The 17955-nt window shown below is 58.8% G+C and overlaps 1 protein-coding gene and 1 long non-coding RNA gene across 2 annotated transcripts in view; one reads left to right on the forward strand and one right to left on the reverse strand.

The window, feature by feature from the left end:
- Notch1 (notch receptor 1) overlaps nucleotides 1-11374 on the forward strand; it is a gene marked incomplete at its 5' end in the record, with an annotated part of 42130 nt that extends 30756 nt beyond the window's left edge. Inside the window, 11 exons of the mRNA XM_015505666.2 lie at nucleotides 52-164; nucleotides 772-1343; nucleotides 1484-1906; nucleotides 2998-3146; nucleotides 3824-4040; nucleotides 4163-4250; nucleotides 4339-4504; nucleotides 5020-5315; nucleotides 6507-6654; nucleotides 6739-6836; nucleotides 8279-11374. Coding sequence (XP_015361152.2) covers nucleotides 52-164; nucleotides 772-1343; nucleotides 1484-1906; nucleotides 2998-3146; nucleotides 3824-4040; nucleotides 4163-4250; nucleotides 4339-4504; nucleotides 5020-5315; nucleotides 6507-6654; nucleotides 6739-6836; nucleotides 8279-9757 — 3749 coding nt within the window. The remainder of the gene's footprint in view (nucleotides 1-51; nucleotides 165-771; nucleotides 1344-1483; nucleotides 1907-2997; nucleotides 3147-3823; nucleotides 4041-4162; nucleotides 4251-4338; nucleotides 4505-5019; nucleotides 5316-6506; nucleotides 6655-6738; nucleotides 6837-8278) is intronic.
- A 4681-nt stretch (nucleotides 11375-16055) lies between these two features.
- LOC125619719 lies at nucleotides 16056-17949 on the reverse strand. The gene is made up of 2 exons (XR_007351248.1): nucleotides 17664-17949; nucleotides 16056-16440 (listed from the first exon to the last, which is right to left on the reverse strand). It is a non-coding gene; the product is annotated as an uncharacterized LOC125619719 (long non-coding RNA).
- Between the last annotated feature and the right edge of the window lie 6 nt (nucleotides 17950-17955).

Genomic DNA, 17955 nt, shown 5'->3' on the forward strand with positions numbered 1-17955 from the left:
GGGGCCAGGGGCGTGGGGCGGGGCTAACCCTCATACTCCTCTCATCCCCAGGGCGTCGCTGTGAGTCTGTCATCAATGGATGCAAGGGTAAGCCCTGCAAGAATGGGGGCACTTGCAATGTGGCATCCAACACTGCCCGCGGGTTCATCTGCAAGTGCCCAGCGGTAGGTATAGCCACACAGTGAACTGGAGGCCGGCCTGCCCTCCGGCCAGGCAGCCCTGAAGCAGCCTCTGGCAGGCCTCCCTCACTCAGCAGGGCCTCAGGGTGGAGCTGGGCCCATTGTGGTTCCACAGAGCTCAGTAGTTGCATTTTTGTTTGGCAGTGCTGGGGCTGAATCCAGGGCCCAGGCCAGTGCTCTGCCGCAGGGCCACAGCCTCCAGCCCTCATTCGTCGGATTCTCGTATCTTTACTTTGGGAGCAGCTTTAGCTTTACAGGTTGTAGGTCAGAGTGCAGAGCTGGCCCTCCCTGCCCTCAGCACCTTGCATAGCCGCCCAGCACTATTGCTGGTCACTGACTCAGGTCTACAGGTAGCTCCAGGGTTGCCCTGGGTATTAGGCTGTGTATAATGACAGACATCTGCCAGCACTGTGTCACATGCATTTCCTGGGGTTCCACCTCCCTGTCACCCCCTCTCCCTCCCACACCAGCGACCCCGGACCTTCTCCCTGAGAAGTGTGCTTTTGGGGCTTTGATGCTGGCCAGGGCCACGACCCCGCTTGCAGGTAGGGGATGCGGCTGGCCCTGACCCCTGCATTGCCTCTTTCCTCAGGGCTTCGAGGGCGCCACCTGCGAGAATGACGCCCGCACCTGTGGCACGCTGCGCTGCCTCCATGGGGGCACATGCATCTCTGGCCCACGCAGCCCCACCTGCCTGTGCCTGGCGCCCTTCACGGGCCCCGAGTGCCAGTTCCCAGCCAGCAGCCCCTGCTTGAGCGGCAACCCCTGCTACAACCAGGGCAGCTGTGAGCCCACATCCGAGAGCCCCTTCTACCGCTGCCTGTGCCCCCCCAAGTTCAACGGGCTCCTGTGCCACATCCTAGACTACAGCTTTGGGGGTGGTGCTGGGCGTGACATCCCCCCGCCGCAGATCGAGGAGGCCTGCGAGCTGCCGGAGTGCCAGGCTGATGCGGGCAACAAGGTCTGCAGCCTGCAGTGTAACAACCATGCCTGTGGCTGGGACGGGGGCGACTGCTCCCTCAACTTCAACGACCCCTGGAAGAACTGCACGCAGTCCCTGCAGTGCTGGAAGTACTTCAGCGACGGCCGCTGCGACAGCCAGTGCAACTCGGCCGGCTGCCTCTTCGACGGCTTCGACTGCCAGCATGCAGAAGGCCAGTGCAAGTAAGACGGGGCCTCCCCGGGGCCGGGGACAGTGCAGGGCAGCGGGAGGAAGGACACAGGCCAGCACTGGAGGTGGTGGGTGGCTGGGAGACACAGGGGGACCCCACTGGGGAGGTGGCCTGAGCACCCTGTGCCTGCAGCCCCCTGTATGACCAGTACTGCAAGGACCACTTCAGCGACGGGCACTGCGACCAGGGCTGCAACAGCGCCGAGTGCGAGTGGGATGGGCTGGACTGCGCGGAGCACGTTCCCGAGCGGCTGGCCGCCGGCACACTGGTGCTGGTGGTGCTGCTGCCGCCCCAGCAACTGCGCAACCACTCTCTGCACTTCCTGCGGGAGCTCAGCCGTGTGCTGCACACCAACGTGGTCTTCAAGAGGGATGCGCAGGGCCACCAGATGATCTTCCCCTACTACGGCCACGAGGAGGAGCTGCGCAAACACCCCATCAAGCGTGCCGCGGGCTGGGCGGCACCTGGTTCCCTGCTTGGCCAGGCCACTGCCTCCCTGCTCCCCGGCAGCAGCAGGCGCCAGCGCAGGGAGCTGGACCCCATGGACATCCGGGGGTGAGTGAGCCCTGGTCCACGTGGTCTGTTCCCTAGTACCTCCCTGTCCTCCATCCAGTTCCACCTGCTCGCATCAGCTGCCCGGGGCAGGCAGTACCACCCCCTTGGTGATAAAAGTGGGCGGGCCTGAGTGTCTAGGGCCTGTGCAGCCAGGGAGCAGAGGTGGCGTGACTGACAAGGCCCTTGCCTCTATGGCCACATCTCCCCCAGCACCCCCACCCTCCCTGGTGCCTTCAGCTTCACGCCTTTGCCCAGATGGTGGGCCTGGGGTTCAGATGTGCACCAGGATTGGGGACTGAGCTGACTGAAGCTCCAGGGTTCCCCGGGGGGGCTGGCACACCTACGCTGGACAAGACCCAGATGTCATTGGGGCCCTTTTTCTAGCCTGAAAAGAGTCAGGGCTGGGAGCTTGGGCAGGCGTGCTGTGACTGGGCCCTGAAGGCTGAGGAGCTGAGCACTATGGGAGGGCATAGGCTTGTGGACACTGCAGCCACCTTGGGGGTCCAGAAGCACTAGCTGAGCAAGTCCATCACCCACGTCCTACGCCTAGGGGTCCCACTCTCCTGCCATCATCTCCTGCTTGACCCTGGACCAGGGTGGTGGCACCTTGGTGTGCCCAACCCCAAGCTTCATGGTCCTTTTGCTGGTGGGAGACAGCCAGGAAGGCCAGACGCACATCACACAGAGGCCTGTTAGGGTCCTAGTGTCCAGGCTGGGCGTGGCCCTGCCCTTGTCAGGTTCTGAACCCGCCCCCCTGCCCCCCACTCCGCATCCCTGTACTCTGCCGTGCCTGGACGCAGCTCCTAGGAGGGGCGTGGACTCCTGAATAAGGGAATTGGGTGCTCATGGCACAGAGGGAGCCCCAGGGGCTGTGGGGGCGCTGGGAGAGTGCACTGAGGGGCTCCGTAATGAGTGCCTGTGTGTGCCTGTGTCCTGTGTGGGGTCACTGGACGGGCTGCTCACTTCCGGGTTGCTGCTGTCAGACTGCCTCTTCTGTCAGGATGGCAGTGAGGGGCCAGGGCTGACCCTGGGCAGTGTGCTGGGTGGGCGCTGGTGGCGGGTTCTGGTCCCAGCCTGGCGGTGTGTCCCAGGTCTATCGTCTACCTGGAGATCGACAACCGGCAGTGCCTGCAGTCCTCCTCCCAGTGCTTCCAGAGTGCCACCGACGTGGCTGCCTTCCTGGGGGCGCTGGCCTCACTGGGCAGCCTCAATATCCCCTACAAGATCGATGCGGTGCAGAGTGAGTGCGGCCCCCGCCCAAGCCAACGGGAACAGGTTGCCTACTGGGGAGGGTCCCCTGGGAGAAGCCAGAGCTGCCCATCCCCCTGTCCCCCACCCTAGTGGCCTGCTCCCCATGCCACCCGTGGGCGTGTCCTGCCATCTGAAGTGCAGGAGAGAATTCTCTGGATGGCCCGCCTTCCCTACCCTTGGCGACAGCTGTTGGAGGAGCTGCCAGGGGACGAGCCAACCCAGTGGAAAGTGGGAGCCTTTCTCTCCCCACCCCTCCTCCTGTTTTTTCTTTGTTGGGTATTATTTCAAAATCATGACAGCTTTTTTTTTTTTTAAAGAGAGAGAGAGGGAGCGAGTGAAGAATTGATCAGTGTCATGTGAAGTGTTGAAGTTTGTATCTTGAAAATCCCCCTAAATCCTTTGTCTTAACAGCTCAATGCGAGTGCGGTGATTTGAAGTTGGTTAATCCTTCTCCCTGAAAGGGGAAAAAGTGAAAGCCGTCTCCAGACGGAGTCGGCTGGTGCAGGAGAGAATTTAGCCATAGTTTGCAATTCTGATTAATCGCGTAGAAAATGACCTTATTTTGGGGGGCGGGATGGTGGAGAGCAGGTGAGCAGGCTCCCGGCCACTGGCCCACGGCATAGCCACGCTGACGTCCGGGCGCCTGCCCGCGGCCCCTGCCCGCAGGTGAGACTGTGGAGCCGCCGCCGCCTGCTCAGCTGCACCTCATGTATGTGGCCGCGGCCGCCTTCGTGCTGCTCTTCTTCGTGGGCTGCGGGGTCCTGCTGTCCCGCAAGCGCCGGCGGCAGCATGGCCAGCTCTGGTTCCCCGAGGGCTTCAAGGTGTCCGAGGCCAGCAAGAAGAAGCGGCGGGAGCCCCTTGGAGAGGACTCCGTGGGCCTCAAGTGAGTGGAGGCAGCCTGCCTCTGGGGGTGGGCAGACAGGCGCCCTCTGGGGGCTCTGCTTGAGCCCTGGCCGCCGGCGGCTCCCTGGGAGCCCGCTCAGTCTCGCCTTCCACCCCACCCAGGCCTCTGAAGAACGCCTCGGACGGCGCCCTCATGGACGAGAGCCAGAACGAGTGGGGGGATGAGGGCCTGGAGACCAAGAAGTTCCGGGTGAGTCCAGTGGGTCCAGGCCTCCCCGGTGGCTGGCTAACTCTAGGGCCGACCTGAGGGTGTGGCTCTCTGCTCCTCCTCAACTTAGTTCGAGGAACCTGTGGTTCTTCCTGACCTGGATGACCAGACAGACCACCGACAGTGGACCCAGCAGCACCTGGATGCTGCAGACCTACGCATGTCCGCCATGGCACCCACACCACCCCAGGGAGAGGTCGATGCCGACTGCATGGATGTCAATGTCCGTGGGCCCGGTAAGGCCACCTGAGCCCTGGCCCTGGGGCTAGGTGTGGGATGTGGGAGCATGGAGCTCCAGCCAGGGCTCCCCCCCCCCCCCCCCGCAGTCTGCCGGCCCGCCCTCAGCCACTGCTCCCCTCCCAGCGCACACGCTGGGAGGCCATGGGAGGGTGGGATCCTTCCTTGAACCGGCCACCCTGAGCCCTCCCAACCATTGCTTCCTGTGAGACATCCAGAGTCCAGGTTCTAACTGCAGACTTGTCTTTTTCCGGGGGGTTTGGTGAGGGGTCTTGGACAGGTCAGGGAGCAGCACCGTGTCCCCACCGCTTACCAGCAAGTTGGCAGTGGGGCTTGCGCTGTGTCCTTAAGGAGCACAGGGTAGCTTCTGCAGTGCCCTGGCTGCCCCCGTGGCATGGCTGTGTGTGCAGGGCCATGGTGCACTGGTCAGCATGTCCACAAGGCTGCCCCTTGAACTCGGGGCTGAGGCTGGCCATGCAGGACTGAACCCCGGCCCTCTCTGCCCTCAATACAGATGGCTTCACCCCGCTCATGATCGCCTCCTGCAGTGGAGGCGGCCTGGAGACAGGCAACAGTGAGGAGGAGGAGGACGCCCCAGCCGTCATCTCCGACTTCATCTACCAGGGCGCCAGCCTGCACAACCAGACCGACCGCACAGGCGAGACTGCCCTGCACCTGGCTGCCCGTTACTCGCGCTCCGATGCTGCCAAGCGCCTGCTGGAGGCCAGTGCAGACGCCAACATCCAGGACAACATGGGGCGCACCCCACTGCATGCGGCTGTTTCTGCTGATGCACAGGGCGTCTTCCAGGTAGGCAGCAGCTGTTCCTGTGCTGCCTCAGGGCTGCCACAGCTAGGCCCAGGGGGCCCTGGGAGCCCTGATCTGGCCGTAGCTGAAGCAGTCAGCTGGAATCTCCCACAGGCTGTGAGCACCCCAGGAGGCGTGCTCAGGGAGAGCACCAAACCCCACTCTGTCCTCTGTGGGAAGCTGCCAGTGGTGCCCAGCTAGAGGCCTGGGGGCTGCAGGTGTGGAAGGGCCTCCCTACCCCCACCCAAGACAGCCTGGGCTCAGGGTCAGGGTAGGCTCAAGGTCCTAGTCCCAGTGCTGCTGCCCTCCTCACCCTGCCCTTCTCTTACAGCCATGGCCGCAGGCGTAGCCCCTGGTGGTGAGAAGAGAGCTTAGAGGCTATGCTGGCCCAGTTACCCTCTGTCCTTGCCAGGGAGCCTGGGGCAAGGGTGGGTTTAGGGTCTTTTGGGAGCACACCCCCACAGAGGCTTCCTGCAGGCTGCCATCTGCTACCCATCCCCTGGTTGGAACCTGGAGCAACTCAGATGGGGCATAAGCCAGGCATCTTCATGAAACTTGCCGCTCGATGATCTCTTAACTCAAATGAAAATAAGGAATTGAGATTAGCCTTAAGAGGAAAATGGAAGGAAGCCCAGGGGCAGGTCCCGACCATGCCCAGCGTGTGCCTCTCCAAGTGGCCCCTCTGCAGGCAGAGACTGGGACTCTCAGGAGCACTGCTGGGGCCTACGCAGTGGGGCAGGTTGCTTAGCCCTGTCCACTCACCAGTAGATGGGGACCACCCTTCCTGCCTGTGAGTCTGAGCAAGGTGGTGTTTTGAGGGCTGCCCACCCTACCACTGGGGGTCTAGACAAACACCGCCTGGCTCAGTGGTTTTGAATATGGTATAGGATGTGAGCCAGAGTTCATGAACCTCTGCACCCCTGTGGCTGGGCAAGACCAGGACCCCTCTATTTGGGGGCATGGAAGGATTAAACGAGGCTATACATGGTTGTGACGAGCGCCTGTGTCGCTGAGGGGCTCAGTCTACCTCAAGTGCAGCTTCACACTGTCCCGTGGTTCTAGGACCATTCGGGTCCAGGGGTGGCCTTGTTGACTCTGGGAGGGTAGCTGGCCCTGGTCTAGGCATCAGTCCCTAGCCAGAGACATCAGGCTCATGTTTGTGATGCCCCTGCTTGAATCCTTCCTTGTGTCCAGATCCTGATCCGGAACCGAGCCACAGACCTGGACGCCCGCATGCATGACGGCACCACTCCCTTGATCCTAGCTGCCCGCCTGGCTGTGGAGGGCATGCTGGAGGATCTCATCAACTCTCACGCGGACGTCAACGCCGTGGATGACCTGGGTAGGCCAGGCTGTAGCCCAGCTGCCTGGACAGGGCAGGGCCGCTGCCTAGGCTGCTCCTAACTCTCTCTGTCTGCTCCCCCAGGCAAGTCGGCCCTGCACTGGGCTGCTGCTGTGAACAACGTGGATGCCGCCATTGTGCTCCTAAAGAATGGGGCCAACAAGGACATGCAGAACAACAAGGTGAGGCGAGAGCTGGTCTCAGGACTGTGGTGGGAACTCCTGGCACAGGCGCACAACCGCCCAGCAGGAGCCAGCACGCGGCTACTCTCCTGACTTCCTCCCAAGTCGGGGTGGAGCTGCAGCAAACTAGGGGGTCCTGCCCTGCATGGGGGAGGTGCTGCTATGAGCCTCTGTCAGCGCTACCTGGGCCTCACCTCTGCTGTCATGGAGGCATGGTGACACCAGTGCAGCTGAGGGGTTGAGGTGGGTGGCTCTGTGCCTGGCCAGGCTTCTAGGTGCAGAGGTGACCCCACCCACTGCCCTGAGACTGGGGAGACGGTGCTGCGCAGGCCTGGCTTTTCCTCTCTGCTGCAGCCCAACTGTCTCCCAGGACTCCTCAGTTGTCTGCTGACTGTGTTTGGGTTCCTCTGGGCCCTTGGGCATAAAGGGCAGAGCCTCTGCCTCCTGTGCCCTGACTCCAGGTGACCCCAGCTACATCTCAAGCCAGGGCCTCTCTTGGGTGAGGGAGTCACAGCAGGTGTCAGGCACCAGGGAATGCTTCAGGCCCAGGTGCTCCCAGTCCAGGGCTGGTAGCATGATCTGGTCTGTCCCATGGGAGGAACAGAACCCCAGAGACTGAGGGACTGGCTGCTGGGCACCAGGCCTTGGGCCCCTTTTCACTCCCTGCACAGCAGCCTCTCAGGCAAATGGCTCATCCACTGGGCAGAGTAGGCTAGGAAAGGGCTGAGATGCCAGGGCTGACAGAGGAAGCTCCTTACCTAGGCCACGGATGCACTTCAGGGACCCCAAGCCAATCACTGCAGTATTTCACATCTGCAGATTTAAAGGAGGGAGACCGGGCCCACAGTTTATTAGATTTTTAGTGGGGTTGTGACCCCACTGTGCAGATGAAGGCCTACATACTTAGGAGTAGAGGACCCCACAGACCCTCTCTGGGTGGATGCCAGATGACATGTCATCTAAGGTTTTAGAAAAGAATCAGTGTGGGGAGCCACTCTGAATGACCCACGACTTCCATCTTGAAGCAAGAGGCTCTGGCCGATCACTACATTTTGTGGTGACTTGGGCGTTGTCCCAGCCCAGGAAGTAGAAGGCGTGTCTTCAGGAGCTACGCTCACCTATTCCTTTCTGATACTACCCCTTTGTCCTGTTTGGGATAGAATGTTCCATGGAAATGCCCTTTGTGTGTCCCCTTCTCATGCTCTGCCTTTGGGTGGGCCTCCCTGGATGTCAGTCACCTGCTGACAGCAGACACAAAGCCCCCTGACACCTGACCCCTTGCCTCATTTGAATGGCTTCTCCCCAATAAAAGGGTCAGCAATCAGGGCAGGTCATGGTATGGTGCTGGCAGGAGTGGGGTCTGCATGGGCTCCCAACCCCTGGGATGTGCAAGTGGCCATCCACATCAGCCAGCCCCTCACCTGCCTTCTGCATGTCCCCAGGAAGAGACGCCTTTGTTCCTGGCCGCCCGGGAGGGCAGCTATGAGACCGCCAAGGTGCTGCTGGACCACTTTGCTAACCGGGACATCACCGACCACATGGACCGCCTGCCTCGGGACATCGCACAGGAGCGCATGCACCATGACATCGTGCGGCTGCTGGATGAGCACAACCTGGTGCGCAGCCCCCAGCTACACGGGGCCGCCCTGGGCAGCACACCCCGCCTGTCGCCCACCCTCTGCTCGCCCAGTGGCTACCTGGGCAACCTCAAGCCCAGTGTGCAGGGCAAGAAGGCCCGAAAACCTAGCACCAAAGGCCCAGCCTGTGGCAGCAAGGAGGCCAGGGACCTCAAGGCACGCAGGAAGAAGTCCCAGGACAGCAAGGGCTGCCTGCTGGACAGCTCCAGCATGCTGTCGCCAGTGGACTCCCTCGAGTCACCGCATGGCTACCTGTCGGACGTGGCCTCGCCACCCCTCCTGCCCTCCCCCTTCCAGCAATCTCCATCCATGCCGCTTAACCACCTGCCCGGCATGCCTGATGCCCACCTGGGCATCAGCCATCTGAATGTGGCGGCCAAGCCTGAGATGGCAGCGCTGGGTGGGGGCAGCCGGCTGGCCTTTGAGCCTGGCCCCCCACGGCTCTCCCACTTGCCTGTGGCCTCCAGCACTGGCACGATCCTGGGTGCCAGCAGCACAGGGGCTGTGAATTTCACTGTGGGCGGGGCTGCAGGCTTGAATGGCCAATGTGAGTGGCTCTCCCGGCTGCAGAGTGGCATGGTGCCCAGCCAGTACAACCCGCTGAGAGGGGCGGTGGCACCCGGCACGCTGAGCACACAGGCCCCCGCTCTCCAGCACACCATGATGGGCTCACTGCCCGGCAGTCTCTCTGCCAGCGCACTGTCCCAGATGATGAGCTATCAGGGCCTGCCCAGTGCACGGCATGCCACCCAGCCTCACCTGGTGCAGCCCCAGCAGGGGCCGCAGCAAAACTTGCAGATGCAGCAACAGAACCTGCAGATGCCAGACATGCAGCAACCCCAGAGCCTGCAGCCACCTGCACAGCCACACCTGGGTGTGGGCACAGCAGCCAGTGGCCACCTGGGTCGGAGCCTCCTGGGAGGGGAGCCGAGCCAGGATGTGCAGCCATTGGGCCCCAGCAACCTGACGGTGCACACCATCCTGCCCCAGGAGAGCCAGGCCTTGCCCACCTCACTGCCATCCTCACTGGTCCCGCCCATGACCACTACCCAGTTCCTGACCCCACCCTCCCAGCACAGCTACTCCTCCTCGCCTGTGGACAATACCCCCAGCCACCAGCTGCAGGTGCCCGAGCATCCCTTCCTCACCCCGTCCCCAGAGTCCCCTGATCAGTGGTCCAGCTCGTCGCCACATTCCAACATCTCTGATTGGTCCGAGGGCATCTCCAGCCCGCCCACCACCATGCAATCCCAGGTCACCCACATTCCAGAGGCGTTCAAGTAAACAGCCGCGCCCACGGGACCCCAGCTTCCTTTCCCAAGCCCTGCCGGGTGTGTCCAGTGCTCCAGGATGCTGGGGCCAACCAAAGGAGCCTTTAAAAAAAAAATGTTTTTATACGAAATAAGAACAAGAATTTCATTTTTTTTAGTATTTATTTATGTACTTTTATTTTACACAGAAACACTGCCTTTTTATTTATATGTACTGTTTTCTATGGCACCAGGTAAAAACTTTTGTGTTCCAAGGAAATAAACTAGTTCTTAGAGACATGATTTTCCTACTTAGGGTAAAGATCCTTACATGTTTGTAAAGTATAAGCAAAGATTCATGATTTATAAGTGCCATTTATTTATTGATTTCTTTTCAAATTCCAAAAAGAATGCTGGAGGAAGGAGGTTTGAACTGCGCTGTCCAGAGTCCTCAGGGTACCCGGCCTTTCCTAGGGGCCCACCAGCCCTGCCCTCCCCCTCCCAGTGTCCCCTGTGTCTGGTGAGAAATTGGGTCTAGAGGGAACTAAGGCAGGACCTTGGCGCCTTGGGCATGTGGGCTAATCTGTATCTGAAACAAGAAACTTAAGTAAATGATGTGGTTCACTGTCTTGGTATTTTTAGTGATGGGTCTAAACACGCTTTGAAAGCTGTGGTCCCGGGAATCCTTCCCTGGTATCAGTCGTGAATCTTTGTTCAGGGTCAGTGTTCCTAGTAGTCACTGGTCTTGCAAGTTCCCATTCCCACCAGCCCCTTCCTGACATTGAGGTGTCACATGGAGCAGCCGTCCACCTGTGGAGCGTGGTGCCCACTGGAGGCCACGTGGAGGGGTCCTACCCTCTTCTGGGGAAGGACACTGCATGGGCCATCATGATAGGGCCCCAGTCCCTTACCTTGAGCAGCATGATCCACTTTCAGCAGAGGACAGACTCCACTGCTGAAGGCTCCGGTGTCTGGAGACTTCCAGAGGGCTGGTGTCCACCAGTTCTCTCCCAGCATCCCTGTCTGCCATGGGTAGGCAATCTGTGTCCAGCCCTGGGGGTGTCTGGAGGGCCAGGTAGAGCCTGCTCTGGGGCACTCCCCCGGTTCAGGGGGACGTTGTCCAGGGGAGCAGCAGATCCTTACAGTATGGAGTATACGCCTGTGGCAGAGTAATGTCTGTAAATATGTTTTTAAAGATGGATTTTGTTTAAAAAATCTAATGGAACAAGTCTGTTTTGTGTCAGATGATGAGGGATGTCAGAATGTGGCCCAGGCCACATGACCTGCAGCTGCCGGAACCGTAGCTCCTAAGAGCACAACCCAGGGATGGCCCTGGGTCGCCCCCAGCCCCTGCCCATTTCCCGAGTGTGTGGGGACTTGCCCATGGCAGGTGCCTACCTCCTCAGGGCGCTCCTTTGGCTTTTCGGAGGACAGTGTTGTACCATCCGTAGTGGGCATGACCAGACACGCCCTAAGATGTTGATTCTTACTGTTTTATAAAATAGAGTGTAGTTTACAGAAAAAGGAAACTTTGAAAAAGTTATCTACATGCAGAACTGTAGATGATGGAAATTATGTATTTTTTTTTCATCTTTTGTTAACCGATTTGCAATAAAAATGATGACCATTAGGTCATCCAGATTTTGCTAAACTTGGTGTCATCTGACTCGCTTTCTTGGGGCTGTCCTGCTTGGAGATAGCCAGGAGTCTTTGGGTCTTTCTGACAGGAGAGTCCAGTCATGGCCCACAGGGGAACTGGGGACCACACCATCTGTAGACCCCATGGGTGTCAGCCCCCGCCGAGGCCAGGTGCTGGTGGAGGTGGGGACCTGGCTGCCAGCAAGGCATAGGTAGCCTGTTGGAGGGAACACCCTGGGCAGGAGTCCCCACCAGCTCTTCCGTCACCTTGTCCATCCTGGGGACAGTCCAGGGAGTCCTGCGGCAGGTAGGGGGGATGTGAGGAGGGGTCTTATGGCCCCAGTGAGGACTGTAGCCCCAAGGAAGACCCATGGAAACCACAGCATGTCTGCGTGGGCGGTGTGGATATGGCCTGTGAGTCTGGAAAGCCCTGTGGGACCAGAAGGGGTGTGCTGGTGGGCAGTAGGGGCAGCATGTCAGGTACCCAGGGGTGCAGCACCCAGCACAGTGCAAGCTCCCTTCTGCCCTTATTTATTGATTTCTTTTCAAATTCCAGAAAGAATGCTGGAGAAGGGAAGGTTAAACTGCACTGGCCCACACCTTGAGGGAGTCACAGACCAAAGCTACGTTCCCTCTTAGACTGCCAAGTGCTGCCCATCCTGGGCCTGGCTCTCAGAGAACAAGCGTGAGCCCAAGGTTTCCCCACCATGTTGGGATGCCCTGTCCCTTCTGGGCACTGTGCTGCCCACCAGAAGAGTGAGAGTGGGAGGTTCTTGGAAGGGTTGCCACATTCAGAATTGTGGCAAGTGGTCTGATTTTCATTTTCCAGAGGGAGGACTCAGCCTGAACTCTGCCCAAAGAATTCCCAGGACCCAGACCCAGAAATTCCACTTCTTGGCGTGTGCTCTCTGCAGCTGTGTCCACACCAGCACAGACAGCTAGGTGTCTAGTGTCAGTTAAGGGATGCAAACAGCATGTAGTCTGTCCTTGCTGTGCTGGGAAATCCTAGGTGTCAATTTGGCTGGGCCATTTGGCATACATTCCAAGTGTGTCCCTGAAGGTATGTCTGAGGGTGACTGATGTTTACATTTGTAGAGGAGGAAAAACAGGGCCCTCCCCAATGTGGGTGGGCTTCATCCAATCAGCTAAAGGCATGAGTAGATCAAAGGCAGAGTAAGAAGCTGAGCACCAGCTGCTGAGCCACACCGCTCTCTTCCCACAGACTCCAGACTCCTGCCAGCTTTGGACTGAAAGCCATCGCAGCACCTTTCCCAGGCCTCTGACTTGCTGAGGACAGCTCTTGGGACTTGTCAGCATGCATCAGTTCCTATGAGCAATCTCTTTCCCTCTGTGTGTACATCCCATGGCTCTGTTCTCTGGACAACCAAACCAATAAAAATACAGTGGAATATCATCTAACCATAAAAAGGGACGAAGCTCTGACGCCTGCTACAACATGGATGAAACCTGAGACACTGTGGCTAGTGAAGGGAGCTGTGAAAAAGACCACCTGATGGGGGATTTCACTTATGAGACAAAGCAGCTCCCACGGTGGAGGAGCGGGAGGGACTGCTTGATAGCTCTTGTCTGGCTTTGGGGTGACAGGAGGCTGCGGTGGAGGGGGTGGTACAGCGCCTCGACTGCGCAGCACGGTTCATCTTACGTTCTGTGGGTCTCCCCACAAAACAATATTTTTTTACTCATTTTTGTAGCACAAGGCAGTGAATCCAGGGGTGCTCTACCACTGAGCCACAACTCTAGCCCTTCTTCTTTTTTATGTTGAGACAGTCTGACTAAGCTGTTGACTTGAGCCTGTGATCCTCCTGCCTCAGCTTCCTGAGCAGTTGAGATCACAGGGTGGACACCATGCCTGGCACAATACATTGTTCCCAAAAGAGAGCAGCCTCCAGCAGTGTATGCGCTCCATGAAGTTTGTCCCATGGATGCAAGGACAGGCCTCAGGGGCCCTGCTGCTCTTAAGAACCTGTCTGCTCCCAAAGTCACCAGAGCTCCTGGCGAATGGAGGACCTGGAGAGGAGAGAGACGAGGTCTCTAAGCTGGGGCTTCTGGCATTAGGATGGGCATGCTAGCCATCAGGCCTTGCCCATCTCCTAGCAGAAATATCACAAGGACTAAACCCAGAGTACATGAGGATGCATGGGGACAAGCTGCTTGAAGAAGCAGCCCCAGGCACTGTCCCCTTCTCTCCTGGGGGAGGCCATACCACAGGGGCCTGGCAACTTGCACTCTGAACACGTCAACCCAAGTTGCCCACCCGCCTCCGTGGGCCTCCTCCCTCATGACTGCTGTGCACTTCCGGGGGTCCCACCCCCTTGAGGGAGAGGGGCTTCTTCTGGCTGCAGTGGGGCAGGGTGGGCTCAGCGCTCCCAAAGGCCTTGGGCTGCCTAGCCCAGCCTCCTGGAGGTGGCTCTCTGCCTCCCCCTGCTGACAGTCTTGTGTCAGTGCCCTTTGGCATGCAGAGGGAGGTACTGGGACCTTCCATGTGCCATCCCTGAAGCAGTACTATCACCCATTTTAAGGACAAGGAAGCTGAGGCTCAATGGGGTGGGTAACTTGCTCAAGGTCACCCATTCATGTGAGGGCTGTGAGCCTCTGGGGTCTGTGGCAGGGGTCACTCCTCTTGGGCTCAAGGAGCCACGGTGCCTAGCCCAGCTGCTGTATACTGGGCAACTGCTCTCAGGAGAGGGGCTGGCAGGACACTGGGCAAGAGCCAGCCCACAGCTAGGTACAAGGCAGAATTTCAACCCTGTAGCTGCTCCACTGAGGCCCTTTCTCAGATCCTTGGTCCACCAATCCGGGCCTGCATCTTACACTGCCTCCCAGGCTGCAGAAGTCTCTGGCCTTGCTGTTAGTTGTGCTTATCTGCTGGACAGATGCAGTGGCTGAGGGTGCTGTGGATGCTGAGCAAGTTAAGCTGGGTTCCTGTCCAGTGGGTTCATCCAGAGTCGGCTCTTCCCACCTGTCTGCCCCATGCAACTCTGCTGCTCGTCTCAGGCACCCAAGGCTGCCTCCAGGACTCCGGCCTCCCTACATCACTGCAGAGCCTTCTGGAAGGCAAATCAATGATCATGTGTGACTCAGATGCCCCAGGAAGATTCCAGTTTCCAAATATCCCATGCAAATCTCTTAACAAGACTGCAGAGCCCCACCCCACCAGGCCGCACCTCCTGGCCGTGCGTGAAGAAACAGCTCCACATAGAATGTCACTCCTGCCCCTGCTCCAACAGGTGCTTCACAAGGCCCCCTATGCCACTGGCATATCTGCAGCCACCAAGTGTCTGTGCTGTCCATGCCTCACCTCTCCAGCCAAGCCCAGGCCCAGCAGTGCCTGGCAAGTAGCAAGGGTTCAGTCCAGAAGGAAGTCTCCCCGCTTTTTCCAGACCTGCTGCAGCTGAGAGATGCCAGACAGTTCTCCCTGGTCTCTGCCTGCCCGTACCTTCGCTGTGATTTCTCCTTTGCCACCGTGTGAGGAGAGTTCCAGAAGCCCTTGGAGGCAGCCTAGGACAGGGCATGATCCCCACCTGTTTACAGGTGAGGAAACAGAGACTTGGGAGGCCAGGGAGCCCAAGGCTGTACATCTGGGAGATGGCCAAGGGCCTCTGGCTTCTGAAAGCTCACAGTGCCACTGGACACAGCAGCCAGCCATTGCTCAAGCCGTTTTACCTGTGCTCTGCCAGCCAGGGGATGCCCCACAGTGAAGGGCCCACCTCTGCTGGGAGGAGGGGCTGTGGGGCCTGATTCCCAGCATTGGCCAGGCCTCTATGGGTACCCTTTGGCCACAGGTCAGCTCTAGAAAAACCTGCAAGAGCAGATAGTCATGTGATCTTGCTCCATGCCCCCAACAATGACACACAGGGCTCAGATGCTGCTGACACTGTGAGAGGAATGCTGACATGGTGGCATCTGTCCAGGGAGACTGAGCCACGCTCTGATGTCCTCATGGCTGTGAATGTGTGGAAAAGGGCAGTAGGCCTGAGGGTCCTTCCATGCTGCCCACCATGGTCCCCAGGACTTTGCCTCACCCTCATGGACCTGTGGCCACCCTCTCCTCACACCTGATCTGGTCACATAATGGCCACCCAGAGCCTACACACTGCAAGGCCCATAAATAGAAGCCACACAACACAACAAAGGTATGACCAACTCCGCTTCCTGCCTCCTCCTCCTCCAGAAAGCCCTCCCTGCCAGCCAGACCCACCATGAGGTCCTAATATGCTTTGGACCTGGACCACTCAGTCAGCCCTATCCCCTTCCTCTCTCCTCCAGCTTTCATGTCCAGGACGGGATCTGCACCAGGGGCTAAGTGCAGTGCCAGCTGCAAAGCAGGCCTACTATGAAATCCCCACTCACACTTGAGGCTGACTCTACACCTAGAAGAACTAAAGAGCAGGGGCTCATGGCCAGGGACCACCCACCTTCATGGGACTGCTGCCTCTCCTTCCAGCATCCCCTGGAGGACTGCCCCTGCCTGCCAGTTCCACATGGCAGCTCATTTCTAGGAGGCTACAAGCTCAGGCTGGAGATGCTGAGTAGGGGCCCTCACCCCACCTAACACCTGCAGTCCAGACCAGCACTGTTCAGTAGAAACATAATGCTAGCCACACACACAGAATTTCACACTTCTTAGTAGTTATATTTAAAAAGAAAGAAAGAACAATAACAAAAGAAACAGGTAAAATAAATTTTCATATATTAATCCAATGTGTCCATATATCATTCAACTGGCAATAGAAAGCAACCAAAGTCTCAAGACACAGGCTCCAGGGCTCTTTAAATGCAACTTAAGCCAATAAAATACTTTGTATTCTTTACAATCTCACGCTCAGCCCAGCTTGGTGTGGATCAGCCACATGTTATCTCACATGTGCACCTCACATTCAGCCTAGCTTGGTGTGGATCAGCCACATGTTAAGTATCCAGCGGCCACCATGCTGAGCAGCACAGCTGGAGGAAGAGGCTGCCCAGGTCAGGATTCTGTGATGACCTTGACACAGCCCTGTGCTGTGTGCTCTGCAGTCAGGAGCCTTCTGCCAGCTGCCATCCAGCCCACATGGGGGACTACAGGAAGATAGAGATGTGTGTCCAACCTCCAAGCATGGAGGAGTGTTGGGAAAGGGGACCAGGGGACACTGCAGACAAGCAGAAGGAGGCCTAACCAGGAGTAGGGATGGCTACCCTGGGCAAGCAGCTCCTTGGCAAGGGCCCCATTTGTTGGCAACCTGACACTCTATGCCCCATTGGCCCCAGACAGTCCCTGCTCGAGCCTGTTGTCCTGGTATCCCATTTCAGTCCCCAAACTGCCAGGTGCTCACTGCTTCCCCTTATAGAAAATTCCAATGCTCAGAGAGAATAAGGAAACTGACAAAGGCATAGAGCATCTAGGTGCAGTCTGGGTTGTGACCTCAGGCCCTAGTTCATAGCCCAGAGGCCTGATGGGCTAGTGTAGACACCAGGGTACAGAGAGCCCACTTTGGAAGGAGAAGGGAGAGAGAGCAGCCCCAAAGCCCCTGTAAGCTACTAGGTAAGAATCAATACAACTGTCTCTCTTACTAGTCTTTGCCCTGGTGTCTGGGCAGAGCTGAATTCTGCAGTTCATCTCCTTTCTAGGTTAGAGTCACCAGGGTAGGGCACAAGCCTTCTCAAGACACAGGCTCTAGGGCTCTTTAAATGCAACTTAAGCCTGGGATTGTTGGCCTTGTCCCTCCTGTCAGAGTGACACCTCTCTGTCCAGGGGTCTATTGGGACAAAGTAGCCACAAAGTGCCTTGCCCACTGGGAAGAAGTGGGTCACAAAGGGGGGTCTGGTCCTCGATGTCTCTGCTAGGGGCCCAGGGCTGTCTACCACGTGTCCCCACATTGTTGAAACAGGCTAGAAACCTGGCCTCTGAAAGGCAAATGTTAGCTTTGCCCAGTGGCTCAGGGTGCCACGTCAGCCGGGCTGAAAATCGCCCCGCACCACCGGAGGCTCTGCCTGCTTGGCTGCTCCTCTGCCAGCGTCACTGCAAACAAGCAGCAGAATCACACTCCCTCCTTCTTCCAGGAGGCCTCTCACCCAGGGGCTTTAGCCGCTGGCTACTGCACCCACCGAGGACAGCTGGGCGGGCGGGCGGACGTGCCACCCTGGTGTTCTCTAAAAGGAGCTGGGGGAATCCTGGGTCCTGTCCTCCAGGGCAGGAGTGCAGGTGAGCGGGCCAGGCCTGGGTGGTACTTGTCCCCCTGTCAAGCCCATCGGGAAAATGAAGGTACAGACGAGAGCCCCCGCCTCTTCCCCGAAATCCTCACCGAGGGCTGCAGCTGGGCACCCGGCAGGCGATGGGAGGAGCCGCCGGCGGGCGGCCCGCTCAGGGACTTCACCGTGCCACCGGCTATCTCGCGTTCTACGAGCCCCCCTGCTAGGCGGCCGGGTTCCGCGCTCCGTCTGGGGGACTGCGACTCAGGGCGCAGAGAGGACCGCGCCTCGCCCGGGAGGAGTCAGGTCGGGGCGGCATGGGAGGACGCTGCAGCCGGGCCGGGCGCCACAAGGCTCCGGGGCCCCCCCGGGGGGCCTGCTGGCCGAGGGCCGGCGGGCGTCCTA

Source organism: Marmota marmota, unplaced genomic scaffold (genome assembly GCF_001458135.2).
Source record: "Marmota marmota marmota unplaced genomic scaffold, marMar, whole genome shotgun sequence".
Taxonomy (NCBI): domain Eukaryota; kingdom Metazoa; phylum Chordata; class Mammalia; order Rodentia; family Sciuridae; genus Marmota; species Marmota marmota.